Genomic DNA, 20,057 nt, shown 5'->3' with positions numbered 1-20,057 from the left:
TTTGCAAATTAATCTCTGCAGGTTTAATATCTTTTGCTACAAGAAACAGGCTGTTCACTCAGTGTGCATACTTCTAATGGACACACTATCTTTTACAATATTAATTTAGGAGGTTATGCTTCAGTAAAGTCTCATTTTATAAACCTATGGATCAACAATTGGCTCTCTTCTGACAAAGGAAAAATTTTACAATCTGTACAAAAGAAACCAAATGACCTGGAAATGTACAAAAACTTGCCCAGACACGTTCAAACATTTTTAACAAGAGCCAGAACAGGTCACATTGTCACATAATTGTACCTACACCGATTTCACATTTATGATAATCCTACTTGTCTGTGGTGTAATAATCATGATGAAGATCTGGAACACATTCTTCTATACTGTCCATCCATAAACCACAAAAGAAATAAATTAAAATCATCAGTACCAGTTGCAGAAGACACAGCCCTGCAGTATAAATTGACTACACCCCAACTCTGGCTACTAGCAACAGGCATCTATAATGAACACTGATCAAAATACCCCTCATTTCTCGTGAAAAACAAAAACTGAATAGACTACAGTGGACTTTATGTTGTCAGCAAACAGGTAGATACATGATTGATTGATTGATCTTGGTACATATAGATTCTACAGATTGAAAGGGATGATGGAGTACACTTTATGAACCTATAATAATTTTGCGATTAGAAAATTGGGTTTAAAGTTTAAAAACGTGGCAACATTGGAGTGCTCAGGATTGTTGAACAACCAGACAGTGACAATGGACACTCTTTGACATAGAACATAAACAAAACATTATGTTTTGTTGTTCGTATCTATCAGTGAACTATCTTTATTGCAGGATGTAAACAAAACATTACCAATATGTAACATTGTTCAAGTCAATCAATGAACTCTCTTCGTCGTAGGATGTAAACAAAAATACTCATTCGGTACTAATAATTGGAGAGCACAGAGGAAAAACCTGATAACTTCAAAATTATCGATTTTCCATTTCACATCTCATGTAATACCTAAGGTAGTGTAGATTTGCGTTCTTTAACTGTATATATTAACAACCTCATTAGGCTAAAGAAATTTGAAGAATGATAACTCAAAGACAATAGAACATAATGGGTCTTGAAACTTTTAACTTGTTCTCCTGTAAAAAACAGTAAAATGTGACTTGTCAGGTTTTCCCCCCTGTACTCTTCAATTACATTTACAGTATTTGATACTTTTAAAAGGGAACTGAACATTGAAAAATATCAAAATAATGTTTAACACTAGCATTCATTAGATATGGCAACTGAGATTAATTGAAGTGTTTGAACTCACCACCACAATGTAAGAAAAGTGCCTTTCAGATGAGATGTTTCCATATGCCCTTTCAACCAATTCTGACGCATCCTGGCGAGGTCCTCTGGATTGTTTCTGTTATCCTCGATTGCTAGAAAAATACGCTGACGCAGGTCGTCCACAGTACCTATTTTACCCACCCACCATTCACTTTTACACATGCTTCACACCTTTTCAACCAATTCTGACACATCCTAGCAAGGACCTTTGGATTGTTTCTGTTATCCTCAGTTGCTAGGAAAATACATTGACACAGCTGTCCACAGTACTGTTTCATACCTGTACACTTTAGTTTTCATATCATCTTACAAATAAAAATCAAGAATTCAAGTCTGGGGACCTGGCAGGCCATCCCACTGGTCCAAAACAGCCGATCCTATGATTCGGGAACTTCCTCGTCAAATGACGACGCACTGCATGACTGATGTAGGGTGCGAACCATCATGGAGAAACCAGTGTCCTCCGGATTGCCAGTGGAACTTCTTCCAAAAAGTTAGATAAATCATTCCTTAAAAACCATTGGTATGTTCTGCCAGTTAAACAGAGTGGAAGCACAAAAGGTCCAATAACTCTCCTATTATACCAATCCAAATCTTCATCAAGAACCTTTGCTGTAAATTCTGCTACTGAATAATTTGTGGATTCTCCACAACCCACGTGTGAGTGTTAAGATAGTTTGTGATGCTGCTTAGCGTGAAAAAGCCTCATCTGTGACCAAGAACATTTGCTATAAAATCCGGATTCTGAGCACATTGATGGAGTAGCCACTTGGAAAACACACGTGGATGAAAGTCATTTGCAGATATAAACTGTACCCACTGGATATGATAAGGATGCAACAACTGTTCTTTAAATGTTCTTATGTTCCATGTTGATAATTTCATCATATCATTGTCGCCCCCAATTACGACAGCTCAGAAATACATCTGTATCATGGACCCACTGACAGATCACAATAAATGTATCTGCACTTGGCATGTTCCAGCCTGGAAACTTTTCTTCATGCAGACATTGACGTTGATCAGCCCGGGCATTACAGCTTGTTTCCCCATAAATTAAAATCATATCAAGATATTCTGATTTAATAGTCATGTTTGTAGGAGCCAATAAGCTGAATAATGAAATTGATATGTTAAGTTTATTGCCGTCATTTTTACATATGCCAGTTATTAAAATAATGAATTAAAAGTATATACAAAAAAAATTAAAACTGATTTGATACTACAATAAGGTGCGTGATGCATTAAAATAAGTATTGAATGTTGTAAGCTTCATCGTGAGATGATAAGGTGTATTAATATTTATTTTCATTATCATGTCTTGCTTGAATGGCATATTACTTGTTATGTAGTTCAGTTAAGAAGCATTGTAAAATGTAGCGTTGAAGGCCTGGTATTGATTTTGTGACAAGAGGCGACTTCACGCGATCAACATCAGTCCCTTTGCATTGCACCACTAAAACACTAAATTACTTCAGAAAAAGAATTACACTAAGTGAAAAAGAAACTTCACAATATACTATACTGCTATCAACACATCCACAATGAGACTAACGATTCGTTTCACAGGTGGAGTATGCGTGGTGGCACGCAAACTCGTTTTCGATGTAGGATATCTAAAATACCTAAAAATTGTGATGTGATGTGACATTTTAAGCATTGTTTTCAGAATGTACGCGTGAAAATGGACTAAAAACATGTATTATCACCACGGAGGTAAATTTCATATTGGGTAGTGTAATTAATTACAGACATACAGAGCAAGGGAAAGCTTAATATATAGTCCAAACATAATCAGTCTGGTTTGTGAAACGAAAGGGAAAAACTCGTAGAGAATTTAACATGATAAATCCTTGTAATCAAATGTACTAAGCGTATAATTGTTTTCAATTGTAATAAATTAATTAAATAACATCTAATGCTAATTTAGAATCTGCTATTATAGTAGCTTCATGTTAAGACAAGATTCCTTAGCTGTAGTTTTCGTGGAACTGTAAGATTTCTAAATTAATTCTTACAAGAATTAGTGCAAATGTTAGCTGTTTCTGTGATACTTGTCACCATAATCATGCAACGTCAAATTCGTTAACAAGAGTTCTATCTGCCGCTGTGTGTGTGTGTTTTTTTTTTTTTTTTTTTTTGAGACTCTCACAAAGTCTAACAGTTCTGCTTTCATAGTGTAGTCGTCTGTGAATCATATGTTACTAGTGGCTTGTGCAGTAGATGCTGCAAACTAAGTCCATAAGAAGTTCAAGTAAAAATTGTTCAGATTTATTTTCAATGAAGAATATCAGACATTTTGAAAGTGTTATTTGCTTCCATAATAGTGAAACATACTCCCTCTGAATGTTTTTTTTATGCCAAATACTTTTCCTTGAACCTATCCATCTTCAGTTCTTGAGTTTCAATGAGAAAATGCAAGTAACATCGTCAGGACGATTAGTGGGTTTTTCACGTGGGAGTAATGCAGTAGCTATTTCATGTCATTGCGGATTGTAGGTGAGAGTTAAGAAAATGTCAGTTTGTCTTGCTTTGAACAAAAGACATAGCCTGAAATGTAGAGGGCAGAATCACCTTTTCCCACTAAGGATGTTGTAGGCCTCTTATTTTATCAGTAAGTAATACCTTTTGATCTTTTCTTAGAAACTGTAATTTTTGCGCTTTCTCCAGACAATAGTGATCTACCAAATATTACTGGATTGATTTGTGTTATTTTCAGAATCAATGACATGTATACCTGGAGGAATTATTACTTTTTATCCACCATGTAGATTCATGACGAAGCATTTGCTTTTAGTGCCTCTTAGTGGTGACTGTGATATAAATTTTTGTATTAAGATTCAATAAATGAAACTATTTAAAATATAATTTATTTACAGTGTTTATTTTTTTCCATTCCACAAGTATTTATACAATAATTATGCAAATATCAGACAAATACTTTTCCTTTTTCACACTGGGAATATGAAATATAAAATCTGAAGAATACATTACATACATGGTATAACTACTGTAAATAAGCATTCATCGAACTTTGGTGTATGGACCACCATTGGTACCTGAGATACAGCTTGAAGGGATAAAATTACTTAGTAAAAATATTGAAGTGATACAACGTAACTGTTAAAAAAAATGCGTGAAAAATCATGCTGCATTTTTAAATAAAATAATTCACAATATTTATGAAAGGGTCTTCTGAAGGGTAGGGTAACATTCTTTTCTACAGAACATTTAGTAACAGAAGGTTTAAAGTAAAATCCGATTAACCATTAATGCACTGTATGGTGAACTCTATCAATGAAAACAATCAGTACTCCTGACATGTGAAGGGTACACGGAAATAACGATCAAGGTCCATTTTAGAAAGTTTCGAGAAAAACGAATTTTAAAGTTTAAGCACTTAATACTTTGTTATGTGTGTATTTAATAGAAATTGACGTATTGGAATGTCAAGAACGATTATTTCTTATTACTAGCTAGACCACATGATAGTACTTCCTTTCCACTATAAGATGGCATTATTAACTCAATTTCGATTTTTGATGGACCTTGATCGTTTTGCCGTGTACCCTTCATGTAGCATGATTTTGATGCAGACAGTAACTTAAGGAGGGAGATACATTGGCAAAAATTTAGTGAAATTCATTTTTTTTTTATATCTCAGCTACTATAAAAGCTAAATGAAAAAACTTTTCATGGTTAATATACACACATTACACTAAAACACTATTCAGAATATTAAAATAGCTAACAAATACCTGCAAAAATATCACTCTTGCATAATTTTTTTACAACTGTAAAGCATTTACATAATAAAATATACACTTAATTATTTTGTATGATTCTTTAACTGGATATATAAACGATTTAGAGTCATACATCAGTCATGGAGAACCAACTTTCTTTGCAGATGATACCAGTATCTTTTTATCAGGAAAAGATGTCAATACGATGGGTTTTCTTATAGAAAAGACAATAAATCAACTAGTAGAATGGTTTGAGAGAAACAGACTGGTAATCAATAAGTCGAAAACCATAGCCATTTCTTTTCATCATTCACAAAATAATAATTCTAAGTGGCCGGTCATAGAGTATCAAAATGAAACAATTCAATATTCTAACAATACAAAATTTCTTGGTATATGGCTAGATGAACATTTAAAATGGTCCGTACACCTTCAAGAACTAGGGAAAAAATTAAGTAAAATTTGCTTTGCCTTGCGATTACTAATAAGAGCATCATCTATTGAATCTGCTCGCACATTGTACTTTGCATGCTTTCACTCTTTCCTAACGTATGGTATAATCTTCTGGGATAATTCACCCAATGCAATCCAAATATTTAAACTACAAAAGAGAGCTATTAGAGTCTCAAACTACCAGCTGCAGACCATTCTTCAAAAAATTACATATCTTGCCATTACCCTGTATTTATATTTATGAAACCTTAAATTTTATCAAATATAATTTGCATAGTTTTCCTACAAATTCAGACACACACCACAAGAAATAAAGATAATATTTTTATTGAAAGTTTTAACACAACTCTATATAAAAACAGTTTCATTCATGCTGGTCTTCTTATGTACAATAGCCTACCAAATTATCTTAAAGAAATATCTGCACATCAGAAATTTAAGAAAGCTCTTTATAAAATTTTAATCAAAAACTGCTTTTACAGTATGAATGAATTTATTGAATTTATTGAAAATTGTCATAACTGAATAGAAAAAGAACGCCTTACTTCAAAAAACTTTACTTCCTCTTTTCCAGATCCTGACTTCGAGAAGTATGTCTTCTCATGAAAGACGCGATGGTTGAAATTGACTCCTGACTTCAAGAAATACTGCAAACAGGACTTATAGCCGAAATCGACCGACCTGTAGTTTTTTTCAATCAAGTTCCAAGTTTTTTATATTTGTATTTGTGTTGCATTTAATTATAGTTATTACTTTTATGTATATTATGTAATTAATTATTAGTTTGTAAATATGACATGTCCCATATCATGTATATGATCAGTGGATGTAATAAATGATTATGATTATGGAATTTAAAGACCTACATCAACAACATAGTATAGGATCTTTTTGCTATTCCTTCATGAAACATTTTGTTTTCTTAATCATTACTATCAATATTAAACTTTCTAAAATTTTTATTAGGAAAAAAATATTTCCTGAAGGAATAGATAAAAGATCCTAGACTATGTTATTGATGTAAGTCTTGAGAATATCTATGTAAAAGAATCATGCAGATATTTAATTATTATGTAAATTCTTTATATTAAAAAAATTATGCAAATTTGACATTATTTTTACAGGTAATTATTAGCTATTTTAATATTATGGATATGCTCTAGCCCTCGAAACAATCAACACAAAATATCCCCCAAAAGAATGGTTGAATATTTTTACAGACGGATCTTCTAAAGACCACCGAACTGGAGCTGAAGTCTCATGTTCACTATTCTCATTTTATCAAGCAACAGGTCTTAACACCACAAACTATGACGGAGAAATAATGGCAATACACACAGCTCTACAGCAATTAATGAATCTCCCAATTAACAAGTACAATAAAGCAGTAATCCTCTCAGATTCCAAAGCTGCAATTCAAGCAATATGCTCAAACACCACAAAAAAATCAGACAAAATAAAGGATTGCTACAACATGTTAGTTCAACTTCAAAATCTTAACAAAACAATTCACATACAGTGGGTGCCGGCACACTGTGGGATCGAAGGCAACGAACTGGCAGATACACTTGCCAAGAAAGGCACAACAATACAGCAAATGAAAACGACAAATCTGTCAATGACTTCAGTAAAGCGTCTGATCAATTTTAAATTCTCACACCTTCATATTGAGGAAACAAAAATACATGCCGAAAACAAAAAATGGAACACCCTAATCTTGAACCCAGAAGTAATCCCACAAGCACCATGGAAAACTGTAGTTGCAGCCACAGAACACGATTGCTTGGTAAGTCACTTACATAAACTACAAATTCTAAATTCACCAATGTCCCCCCTGTGCAACAGACCCCTGTACAACGGCCAAGCCCATGGGCTGCTTCCGCACTGCACAGCACTGGGCTCCGCAGTGTCACATAGAACTAGCTCGTGATATCACTAAGCATCACCACACGAGTTGGAGTGAACTGCTTGCAGAACGGTTTTGTGCGATGGGCTTGTATTAAGGCATGGACCAAAGTTTCCACTTCTATCAGTTACTTATGCATTTATTTTGCGCGGGCTAGTGCTTGTGTGTGCTGTTCGATCAATGATCAGCTACTGTTTCAAACATTTTCGTTTTAGTTTTTGATTTCGGTTTTTCAAGATGAGTCCAAATAATCACAAAGAAAATACAGTCTCTGTGAGGCTCTATTACACTATCAAAGTTCTTTGACAAAGAATATGATAAAATATTTTATCAAAGATCTTTGATAAAGGATAGGATTTGGGGTATATTACACTAGATAAATCTTTTATAAAAGATTTTATCAAACATAACCTAAAATTAGGAACAAAAGCTCTCCGAACAATTATTGTTCCACAACAGTGAAGACGTGTTCCGAGGATTTGTTGATACTAATATTTACGCGTTAAGTTTATGATATGTTTATACTATTATTTACGCGTTATTTTTATAACACCATGAATGGAGAACAGCTACAATTAGTTCAATTATTACAATATGCATGTTGCTGAAAAAGAAACAACTGTGGGTTAAACCCCTGATCACAATACAAATATGTGATCACAGTCAAATCATGGATGGCAAGACATGATAACAGAGGTATACATCAGAACTTATTGAAAGAGCTACAATGTGAGGACTTGAAATGTTATATAAATTATTATAAAATATTATTATTATTATTATTATTATTATTATTATTATTATATTACAAAAATTATTTATTTACAACATTTCATTTCCTTCATACTCTGATATCAGAATTTTTGTGGTGGCAATAGTCCAGTTATATTTGCATTCCGCCATATTTGTTTCAAGGTATAGAAATCTTTTATCAAAGACAACAAGCTGAACTTACATTTTATAAAAGATTTTTTATGAAAAAAAAAACGTTTATAAAAGAAAACCCATTACACTGTCATATGTTTTATAACATATACTTTATAAAACATCTTTGTCAAAGAACTTTGATAGTGTAATAGCAGCCCAGAAAACCATCACAGACACCAGTCTTGAAAGCATACATGCTAAAATACAGTCTCTCTAGAGAAAAAGTACGGTAGTAAAGGAGAAAATCGCTGCTAGGGAGTTTAAAACAACAGAATTGGGTGGAAATTAAAGAAGTACCATAGGGACAGTTTTTAAATCTGTGTTCGACAGCAGTGGAAAATAATTTAATTTTGTAATGTGTCCGGTATGCAAGTAACTGTACGCTCATGCCACACGCCAAGTGAAAGCACAACCAATGCGTGCAAGCAGGAAAGCAATAGAATGCAATCAAATGGTGCAGTCCTGAGCAATGCTGCAGGCTTGGGCTTGAGCTTGAAAGCCCAATATAATGGACTAGGAAGCAGCCGCGTCAAGCAGTGTTGATCTTGGGTGGGCTGGGCTGTTGATGCATTAGGACTCGCAGTGCTGAGCTGTGGGCCAGTCTGCATGACTCTGCTGTGCAACAGTCAAGAGGAGATGAACGAGAGCCACTTGAAGACCTGCAATGCACTATCTGCAGAAGACAATGTAGCCCAGAAGTATTGGAGAGCACGAATGCTAATGGCTTCATTGCTAGATGCAAGGCATTGAAACAACAACGTATTATGTTGTTGTTTTCTAAAGCCGGGTGTTTGACAATAAAGTCATTTGACCTCTTGCACTCCAATATTTTTCAAAGATATTATCATGACCAGCCACTGAAGCACAGAGTTTGAGGTGTTCTGAATCCATTTCTAGGTTTGAGTTGCACAATGGGCAGTTAGGGGACTGATATATTCCAATTCTATGCAGGTGTTTGGCCAAACAATCATGGCCTGTTGCCAATCTAAATGCAGCTACAGACGATTTTCTTGGTAAATCGGGAATTAACTGTGGATTTTGATGCAGAGAGTTCCATTTTTTCCCTTGGGATTGAGTTATCAAATTTTGTTTGTTGAAGTCTAAGTATGTAGATTTAATAAATCTCTTCACAGAGTAATACGTAGATTTAGTAACAGGTCTGTAAGTAGCAGTGCTGCCCTTCTTTGATAAAGCATCCGCATTCTCGTTTCCCAGGATTCCACAATGGGATGGTATCCATTGGAATACAATTCTTTTATTGAGTGATATTAATTGAGAGAGCATTTTAGTTATTTCTGCTGTTTGAGATGAAGGTGTGTGTTTAGAGACGATTGATAGAATAGCTGCTTTGGAGTCTGACAATATAACTGCATTCCTAAATTTATTGATGTGGCATAGAAGATTCCTGAGACATTCACTTATTGCAATGATTTCACATCAAAACTTGTTGCCATTTAACAACAACATATTATAGATAGTGTTTTATAAAGTGTAATGTATGTATATTAAGCATGAAAAGATTTGTTCATTTAGGTTTATAGTAGCTGAGACATAAAAAGATGAATTTCATTAAATGGTATACAGTAGTGGCAAAAAAACCGGACCGACCCTTGTAGCTGATTTCAGAGCCTTGTTCACTCCAGAGCCACGGTAGACTGGTAACTAAGGCTTTCGTGGTTCGAATCCTGCCTGGGAAAGAAACTTTTTTTGTTCCTTATTCAAATTTATTCCCAATATTTTTTGATTGCAGCGATATTTTACTACTTAATTATCTTATTATTCCCAGAACATGAATTTTACCAGCTTATTTTCCAATGGCTTTCGAAATGGGCTACGTCAACAGTCAAAACTACAACAATTTCAATAGATTACTCGCTATCTTGTGAATACGGGCATGGCATGCGCAGTGGCTCATTTCGGGGACTTTGATTATTCCGTCGGTTCAGTTCTTTTGCCACTACTGTACCTCCTATCCTCTGATTGAGGTTCTGGCTGATATTCAAATCTATTATCAGGCAGTACATCTCACTTGACAATATGTGTCAGAGGAAGAACAATTATTTGCATGCATCTGAAGTCTGACTAATGTAGTATATATAGCTAATCGGTGAAGTATGCAATGGAGGGGGAAAGGAATTGGCCACCCTACCCCATTATTTCCTGGCCTAGTTGCCTCATAAGTGGTGCCTTCTTGGTATCACTTGTGAGGTTGAGACCTGTCTTTGGACAGTTAACTAAACAACAACAACGGTGTACCTCCCTCCTTGAGAGTAACTGTTCTGCGATCATGAACACATTGTCCATACAACCTAGAAATTAGAGATGGGTAAAAAATAACACAACAGTTATTTTGGAACTGTTCCGGTCTCGGAACTGTTGCAAAAATGAACAGTAGGTCGGAACCTCCTGTTCCGAAATAACAGTGTTCCGACTCCGAGCTGCTCACTTGCCCAGCTGTTGCGGGCTCGCAGTACCGCGTTGCACAGGGTATGTTCCGACTCTCTCGGAACTGTTGCAAAAATGAACAGTAGGTCGGGACCTCCTGTTCCGAAATAACAGTGTTCCGACTCCGAGCTGCTCACTTGCCCAGCTGTTGCGGGCTCGCAGTACCGCGTTGCACAAGGTATGTTCCGACTCCGAGATAACAGTCGGAACGTCGGAGCTTGTTCCGATGAACCGACAGCTGCAGTTACACTGTTCTCGTTGTTCTTTATGTTATACTTGGAACTTCGTTGGATGAAGTTGGTACTTGAAACTCTCACGTGGTTGGAGGGAGGCGCATGGAAATTGAAATCCTTGCGGTGGCGCGAACTTTAATATCAACATTTGTAAGACTGGCCAATCATCTGTAATGTTATAGTAAGTATTTAATAATCTGTAATATTCATTCCCGCTTTATGGTTTATTTCACCATTAGTTGACTAATTCTGTTTTATAAACATTCTACAAAGTCATAAAGTACGCATACTATTATTAATCCATTGATCAGCTGATTCTATACAAAGGTTAAAGTCGTAAATGGTAATGAGTGGTTTAGTTACAATGTCTGTATGTCGTTTGTTGAGGTTAAGTCTGACAAGCACAAGTTTTTGTGCTATCTTCTCTGTTATCAAAGAACGACAAAAATGTTGTAGCATTATTTGTTGGAAACTACCCATATAAGTACTGATTTGGAGAGCGAGGTTTAATGCGAAGTTTAAATTACACTTTGGTAAAGATGCGATTCCAACATTTTACTAACCCACTGCGGGGTTTCCAGGTTTCAGTACTGCCAATATATATATTTTTTATTTATGAAATTGTAATATTTATTATTATTATTATTATTATTATTATTATAACTGCATTAAGAAAAGTAAAAATAAAAATTAATGATTTGTTTTTTTTATTATGTAATAGAGAGAAGAGAAATTACATACCATATGTTTTAAATGTTATGTTATTTTTTTTAGTTGGCTACCATGTCTTTATAACTTTATGTACGAAAACAAAGTGTTGTATTCTGTCCTTGTAGTCAACAGCTGTGTAATTACTAACATTAAGCTTTTGAGTTCTGTCCGCATGCACAGCAATTTTCCAAAATCGATTCGAATGTGCATTGCAGTGCCATCTATAGATAAGAATGTGTACTATGTCATGCCTATGAGTGCTCCAGTGTGAGCAGCATGGTAAAGAGGGAGGGTACTGTACCGTTCGTTTGAACGACTCAACGACTCCGACTCATCACCACTGGTGACTGTTATTTCGGAACTGTTATTTGGAACATAGTATTTTTTCGGAACCGGAACAGTCGGAACTGTTCCGGGAAAAGAACAACTTCGCCCATCACTACTAGAAATATTGTCCACTGAAGAAACATCTTTCATTACTGCCTGAACTATACCAGTGGCTACAAGATTTCGATTCCAGAAATATATTTTTATTATCCGGCAAGTGTATTATATGGAGATTTTCGAACAAATAGAAGAGTGGTAAAGAAAATATTAGTTGAATTATAGCTAGCTCTATTTATATTACGTAGAGTACTTCCTTACTTAAGCCTCATATACACCTGATATCACATATTTCTGGTTACTTAACTATGGTGTGAGAAGCATATTATGTCCAATCACAGAAGCCTTTACAGAAGATAAAACACATTTGACCACAGCGTCTCATGATAATTGTTATGATGGTAACTTGCACATGTAATTCACTTGGTGCACAGTTCAATAGGTGACTCCTTGTCTCTTTTAAGTATTATTAGATAAAGAATAGAAGATATAAACTTCGTAAACCATACTTTCTCAACTGTAATGTACTCCACTACCTCTGTCTATACACAAGATTCACCCTCATTTGCAGTATCAGAACTGGAACTTCCGGTCAACAGGTCTGGGTTGGTGTCAGAACATTAATTGATAATGACTACCGTCATGCTAGTCTTTCATCAGTAATCATTGGTGAATTCTTTTGGTTTAATTAATTGTTGAGTTTTATTCATAAAATCTCACAATAAAAGAAAATATGTTATTAAGTCATTCTAGTAGTTAAAAATATTATTCTTATTAAGTAGTGATTGTTCTCAAAAATAGAGGAATTACGAATGAAAAATGCGCAAAAGACGAGTGTTTCCCTCCCACCATATCTCATAACATAAATAGAGCATTAACTTTAATTTGTTCGAGTCTCTGAGTGTGAATATAATACAATCCCAGTTTTCAAGACGACATTTTGTCAAAAAATGTGTTTTATAATCACGTAAACACAGTACAATATGTGTTCATTGTTAAGATGTGGCCAGCTTTGAAAATCCTGGAAATTCGAAGCTGCCCATTCTTGTCTCCGCAAGTGCTAGCTTCAGTAAATCGATTATGTGCCTGTGGGAGAATCAATTCAGAGAGGGGAGAGAAGTATGTTTAGAAGGAAGAAATGGAACATTTTAAACAGTGAGAATCCAGGTCCAAAGCTGTGACTGTATTGAATACAACTATCCTAACATACCTCCAAACTGAAAATATTTTGACAGTAGACTCAAACTGATATGACGAGAAGGCTGCTGATTGGTCTTTGAATTCCAATGAGTGGAAGAAAGACTTTTTTTTTTGTAACATATTCAAATGTTATTAATTATTAATGCTATTTCAGATGTAATTAAATGCCATTTCAGTTAGACGTTTTTCTTTTCTTCAGGCCCCAAAAAACGTTTAAATGAAGTTTTATTGTACATAAATTCATAGGATATAATATTTCACACTAGTAGATAATATTATTTTGGCATGTGAAGTACTGGAATTAAGTTTAATATTTAATAGAAGTACCAGTAGTTTTCTTTGATTTAATAAAAACATTATTTTGGTGTTTAGCCCCTTTCTAAGATTAAGTACTCAATTAGTATCATATGATCTAACAGTGTTACCAGTGAGGATGATGGGTACGTAACTGTTTTTAAAGAATGCACACATTTTGACATTACTTCATATTTTTGTATAATGAAGGATTTAGATTAAGTGCTCAAGTAGTAGAAAACATTACGCATTATACTGACCATATTCTACAGAGTCAAGCTTTCACAGAGAAAAGTAACTTGTTACGATCCTGCACTGGTCAGGATATTTCTTTCTACATTTCTTCTGTTCAATTTATTGGTCTATTTGCTTGTGAGTTATTTCGATAATGATAAGCTTTGTAAATATACCTTTATCACCATCAGATAGTTGTAGTCTACCATATCCACCAACTTCTAAATAAATTGAGGGGCTTAGAACAAAAAGCTGGTAAGTGACATTATTAAAAAAATGAGGTAAGTGCGTGTTGTGATAGCCCAAAAGGATGTTTCTTTGGGATAAAATCAGGTAAGTGATCACACCGTGCAGTGCTGGTATATGGGCATCATTTCACCAAACTAGTGTATAATATTTCATTGCATGTAGAACTTTAACTGTAATTTCCTCAAACTAGGTTTCCGTCACTTACCTGCTTTTTATTCTAAGCCCCTCAATTATGCACATCTTCATTTCACACAGAAATGTCTGTGATGATGTCAGAATACTTTACTAATATTTTCCTTTGTGACACAGAAATATAGAGGACAATATTTTACAACACAGGCTTATAACCTGTGAAACAGGCTCCAAAAGGCATTTGACTGTAGATAAGAGAAATGATCGTGTTATGTGGTAGTCATTTGGAAGACTTCTTCAGAGATGGTATTGATAAAATGATTGTCTTGAAACAATGGATCATTAAATTTAGAGATTATATGAACAAGGAGTTGATGTTCATTTCTTTCTTGATACATATTTTCATATTTTGAACATGTTACCATAAAACAGAAGGGCTTCCTTCATTTTCAGAAAACTCTCATAGAAATGGTGGTTCACAGAATTTTTAATTTTTTTTTTTAAGTGGTACTTTCAAAACGTTTGAGAAACAATGTCATAAATGACCACTGTAAGAGCTAAAAATAGTATTTTTTTATATAATATACATATACACATGTTATAAAAAGTTTGGTTGGTACACAAGGGCACTACATTTAAAACATCAGGACTTACGGAAGTTTCAGCTCCTTCTTCTGCTGTTCTGGTCTGCTCTTGTCTTCCTACTGCAGTCTTCAAGCATGGGCTGGAAGAGGCTGCTCAAGTCAACCACACTGTAGGCACTGTGACGTAGTGTTCGCTCTGCCTGCTCTCGGAGCTTGTCATAAGCCTTCTCTAACTCTAAGCTTGGCCCTGATTAAAAAAAAAATACCTTGTGAATATACTGTATTTTTTAAATTCTCAATTAATTTTTATCTGTAATTCTAAGCAGAGAAAATTCTCTAACACTCCGAATTGAATTGCATGATTTGGCAATACAAAGTGGTGAACTTGCAGAAAATATCGAAAAAAAAAAGTAGAATACTCTAGAGTGTGTGAAACACTACAGCTGTAATGTCAATGACAATTCCTTTCACAAAAATAGTAATATATATTATACAAGGTGGCCAAAATAAAGTGTTACATGTTAGTTTCTTTTAAATGGATCAATTTTAATCCTTGTACAAACATTCGTGATGCCACAACTACTGTGATATTATATTAAGTAACCTAAATGCGAATTTGAGCAGCAGGCTACAACGTGTGCATAATGCGTGCGTCTGTTACATTTGCAATATTCGTAAGTATGATAATGTTTCCCCATCTTTCCAAAATCTGTCTTGGCTAAGTGATCGACGAGTTCTTTATTATCTTATTTCAAATTCTGCGCACCGCTATCCCAATCTATTTGGCTTCTCATTTTCAAAATTTATCCACATATCATCAGCTAAGTACCAGGTCTCATCATAACAATTTACTCAATATACCCTACCACAAGACATCTTTATATTCTCCATCCTATACAATTTCAGTTGCTAGAAATTGGACTTAACAGATTAATTACTGATTAATATTTGTTACTTATAATGAAACTAACATCTGTCCATTCTTATGATTACCATTAATTTCTCTAAATAGAATACAAAACATCTAATGTCAAAATTTCATTACATTATAAATATATTTTAGATTTATATTTTTTCTCCCTATAACATAGTTCTAGTAAACTTGTATTAAATTAATTATCATAATTTTACTAGCTATCTCAACTTAATTATAATTGATTGAATTAAATTAGCTCATAAATTAAGTTATTACTTTATCTTATAGTTTATCTAAATTTAAATAAACATGTACTAGTCGTTAAAACTTAACTGAAGAATAATGGTGGAGAATCTTTTAAGTGTAGTGTAAATATTCGTAATTCAAATATGTTGTTGTTGTTTTCTAATGCCAGGCGTTTGACAATAAAGTCATTTGACCTCTTGCACTCCAATATTTTTCAAAGATATTATCATGACCAGCCACTGAAGCACAGATTTTGAGGTGTTCCGAATCCATTTCTTGGGTAATTCAAATATATATTGTATTGATTAAGGCTGGTTGAGTGGAAGAGAAAGCCTTATAGCTTTAACTCTGCCAGCGAAAATAAAACATTCTATACATTCTAAAACTAAATTTGGTTTTTTTAAATCTCATTAGAGAAGGCAGGGGCTTTCAGACTGCATCATGGATGACATTCCATTGGGCCCCCATTCGTGGGCAAGGCAGCTCTGATATCTTGAACAGTATGATGGAAATTTTTTTAAATATTCTGGTTCACATCAACAAATCGAGCAACTTTTATTTGGAACATTTTTTTTTTCTAAAGCAAAGTCTTAAGAAGTTAGAGTTTGAAAATAATACAGACCCCTAATGCGACCTTGTCCACCTGCAAACCTAGGTTGCCTGAGTGATAATCTGGTAGTCTAAACTAGCGCTGGAGACGGAGCAAGTATAACTGTTGAGTAACTCAGTTCTAGCAGTTTAATGTCTTGGCAGTGGAGCACTGGAATTACTCGGTTAACCGTAGCCGTTACCGGTCAATTCAAACGTTCGAACAGAGTTCACGTGTTTCACTTAGTTCTAGCAGGCAACAACATAGGTACGGTACTATTGTTTTAAATATTTTCTGCTGCAGGACAAATATATTATTTCTGACAGGAAGTATCTCCAAGGCAGGCTGAAACCCTAGTATTTTTGAAGAGTAATTCATACTATATATAACCTATCAAGTGGGCCTAATGAACACTGATAGTATGTATATATTACTATATAATAATAATAATAATAATAATAATAATAATAATAATAGAAGGTTATTTTACGACACTTTATCAACATCTTAGGTTATTTAGCATCTGAATGAGATGAAGGTGATAATGCCAGTGAAATGAATCCGGGGTCCAGCACCGAAAGTTACCCAGCATTTGCTCATATTGGGTTGAGGGAAAACCCCGGAAAAAACCTCAACCAGGTAACTTGCCCCGACCGGAAATCGAACCTGGGCCACCTGGTTTCACAGCCAGACACGCTAACCGTTACTCCACAGGTGTGAACTAATAATAATAATAATACAGTACAGTATAGTATTAACAATAACAATGTCTTGCTTATTTACCACATCTCACCTTTATGTTGTTGCGAGGTGTTTCCTAAATGGTTCAATAATTTATGATATACTGTAGTATATTTTCCTCCTGGATTTCTTGCATATTATGTTGGTAATTAGGATTAGTATGATCTAATATTTAAATCTATTTTGTCTGGCAACATGAAATTCATTGCTTTGACTAAACAGTTTACGATTCATGAGACCTAACCTAAAAATATATTTACTTGCTTGCATTTTTATAAGTTTCCTTTACTGAAAACCGAAATTGTTGCTGCCAACATAACAGTTAGAAAATAACTGTCAGTTGTGGTATTTGTCAGTATCCGAAATTCGAAACGAAGTTGGTAAAGAAAATTCAACGTGAGAACTAGAATATCACTATAATTCACTAGCATATGTAGTAAAAGGAGAAGAATGGGTATTAAGTAAGGTGATTGGACTATAGTTACAAATTAAAATTTGATATGTATTAGATCGAGATTCAACCCTTCAAAATTCGTTTTGGAAATAATTACAAGAGCTCCTTTGTATTTCAGTTATCTTCTGAAAAATTGCTTGTGTTACACTTACGTTTGTCTGTCACCTTGGAGAGATCGAAGATGTACTGAAAGAAGCTGAGTTGTGTGTAGAGTTCGTATTCATTGTACTGCAACAGACAGAAATACACCAGCTTGTTAAGAATCGAGAAAGATCTACACATGACCACAATAACCAAAATACATGGGTCACATCAAATCACATGCCATGGTGAGACCTTTCTTGCGGCCCTAAAGGTTCAAGAGATGTTCACAATAGCAAATGTTCAACAAATTCAATATTAACACTCTGAGCAGTTCGAATGGACATTTTAATTCTCATTATTTGATTGTTACATATTGAGAACTATTCCGAATAACAATTTTGTAATATATATCTTCCTGTCCAGTGCTAGGTAAAGAACAGACAAAGAAGCCACTAAAGATGGTTAATCAGTATCAGCCACATTCAATTCAAACCACATAAGATCTTACATCAAAATGATCGAAATCGAAGCAAAAAAGTATGTATAGACGCGAATATTCTGCACATATTTTCTCCGAAATTTAGCAAAGAAAAATTGGGGTGAGCTTCATGGCTAATGGCTTCATTGCCAAATGCAAGGCACTAGACAACAACATTATTTGAAATAAAGTTCGTACTACTTCATCTCAAATACTGGATCCCGTTACACTATAGCGTTGTCTGGCCTCACACCTCGGTCTGTGTGGCATAGAGTGGGGCAACACAATTCTTTTTCAGAAGTAGATTCCGACGATTCAATCATACATTACGAATCAATTCTAAATCTCTCGCATAGATGGCATGAGAGGTGAGACATTGAATGGTCTCTTTCTGATTGGCTAGAACCATTCAGCATGACTTCCATTACTCCACAAAATTATCCAAGATAGTGTTTTCTAATTTGCTATTGTAGGTAGAGTCCCAGAAGTTTCTACAACAGCATGTGAAGATTATGACGTTTCTTAAAATAAATTGATATTTTATTTAGTTTTGGAGTACATAATTAAGTAGGATTAATTTCTTGTAAATAAAACACAAATTACAACCAGTTTTTTTTTTCTCTCTTAAAATTAGGGTGTGGGGATTATTCAATTGCATGGAATATTCGGTATTTCTTGATGTATATTTGTTTTATGTATACTTCTCAAAATCATTGTAACAATGGATGTTAAATTTATCCACCTGTCTATTCCTAAGAGTTAAATAGATGAAAAACAGCAGGCTACAGGTAAATAAAGGAGTCCAACACTTACCTCTCTGTACATGACAGCTGATCTGCACAAATTACAGTGGGGATAACTTCCTTTCATTTCTATAGGAACTCGCCTTATACGGTTTGTACAAGCTGGATCTTCACAAATCAGCCAGTTCTTAAAAAGAAATAATTAACATAAAGGTAAGTATTATAGATATATCAGGAACTTATTTCCCTGAAATATGTGAATTGAGTCTTAAGGGCAAATGAAAATTACAAACATCAGATTTTAAATCATACTGTATTCAGTAATTTTCATTCATAATGTCATTGTGATTTTATTAATAATAGACTTAGATATTAGGTATGTTGTTGGTATTTCTTAAAAAATACTAAATAGGAAGCCAACATGTTAATGCATATACAGTAGACCTCAATCTGAAATTATAAACTGAACACTCAGTTAAATCAAACAAACTGTTCACTCCCAGCTGAATTAATAGAGAAAAATCCACCGCTTAAATCAAATTTCGGATAAACCATACTATGAAATGAAATTTTGTCCCTTCAGTCCATATTCCATGGCTAAGTCAAAAGGCATGGATGAATATATAATAGGATGCAAAACTGCAATCAGCATCATCTGACGGAAGGAGTTCAAATAAGATGATCAGCGCCCGATGTCGTGGGTTGTGAACATTAGAACTACGTGTTGGTTACATTACCCAGAGTTCTCTATTTATCCATTCGTTCGAGACGTTCCTCGAGAAGACAAGATGGCAGCCAGAAACTTGCTAATAAGTGGACATAAAGTGATACTAAGTGTGTGTATAAGCAGTGTATGTTAAACAGTGATGTTTATGGACATTGTAAAAATAGTGTTGTTGAATGTATTGTAAAGTAATAGTAATATAATAAATTGAACTATCTAAGTAGTTTTTGCAGACTTTTTC

General features: G+C 34.4%; 1 protein-coding gene across 1 annotated transcript in view; it reads right to left on the bottom strand.

The window, feature by feature from the left end:
- Window positions 1–4,206: 4,206 nt before the first annotated feature.
- The window catches only part of LOC138696022 (DNA polymerase alpha catalytic subunit-like), a 110,631-nt gene continuing 94,780 nt past the window's right edge, over window positions 4,207–20,057 (bottom strand). Inside the window, exons 26-28 of the mRNA XM_069820502.1 lie at window positions 19,163–19,279; window positions 17,940–18,015; window positions 4,207–15,088 (exon numbers count right to left, since the gene is read on the bottom strand). Coding sequence (XP_069676603.1) covers window positions 14,919–15,088; window positions 17,940–18,015; window positions 19,163–19,279 — 363 coding nt within the window. The 3' untranslated portion in view covers window positions 4,207–14,918. The remainder of the gene's footprint in view (window positions 15,089–17,939; window positions 18,016–19,162; window positions 19,280–20,057) is intronic.

This window comes from Periplaneta americana, chromosome 3, assembly GCF_040183065.1.
Source record: "Periplaneta americana isolate PAMFEO1 chromosome 3, P.americana_PAMFEO1_priV1, whole genome shotgun sequence".
In the NCBI taxonomy this organism is placed as follows: domain Eukaryota; kingdom Metazoa; phylum Arthropoda; class Insecta; order Blattodea; family Blattidae; genus Periplaneta; species Periplaneta americana.
Note: the sequence above shows the minus strand (reverse complement) of the source record. Positions and strands in the feature narration are given on the sequence as shown.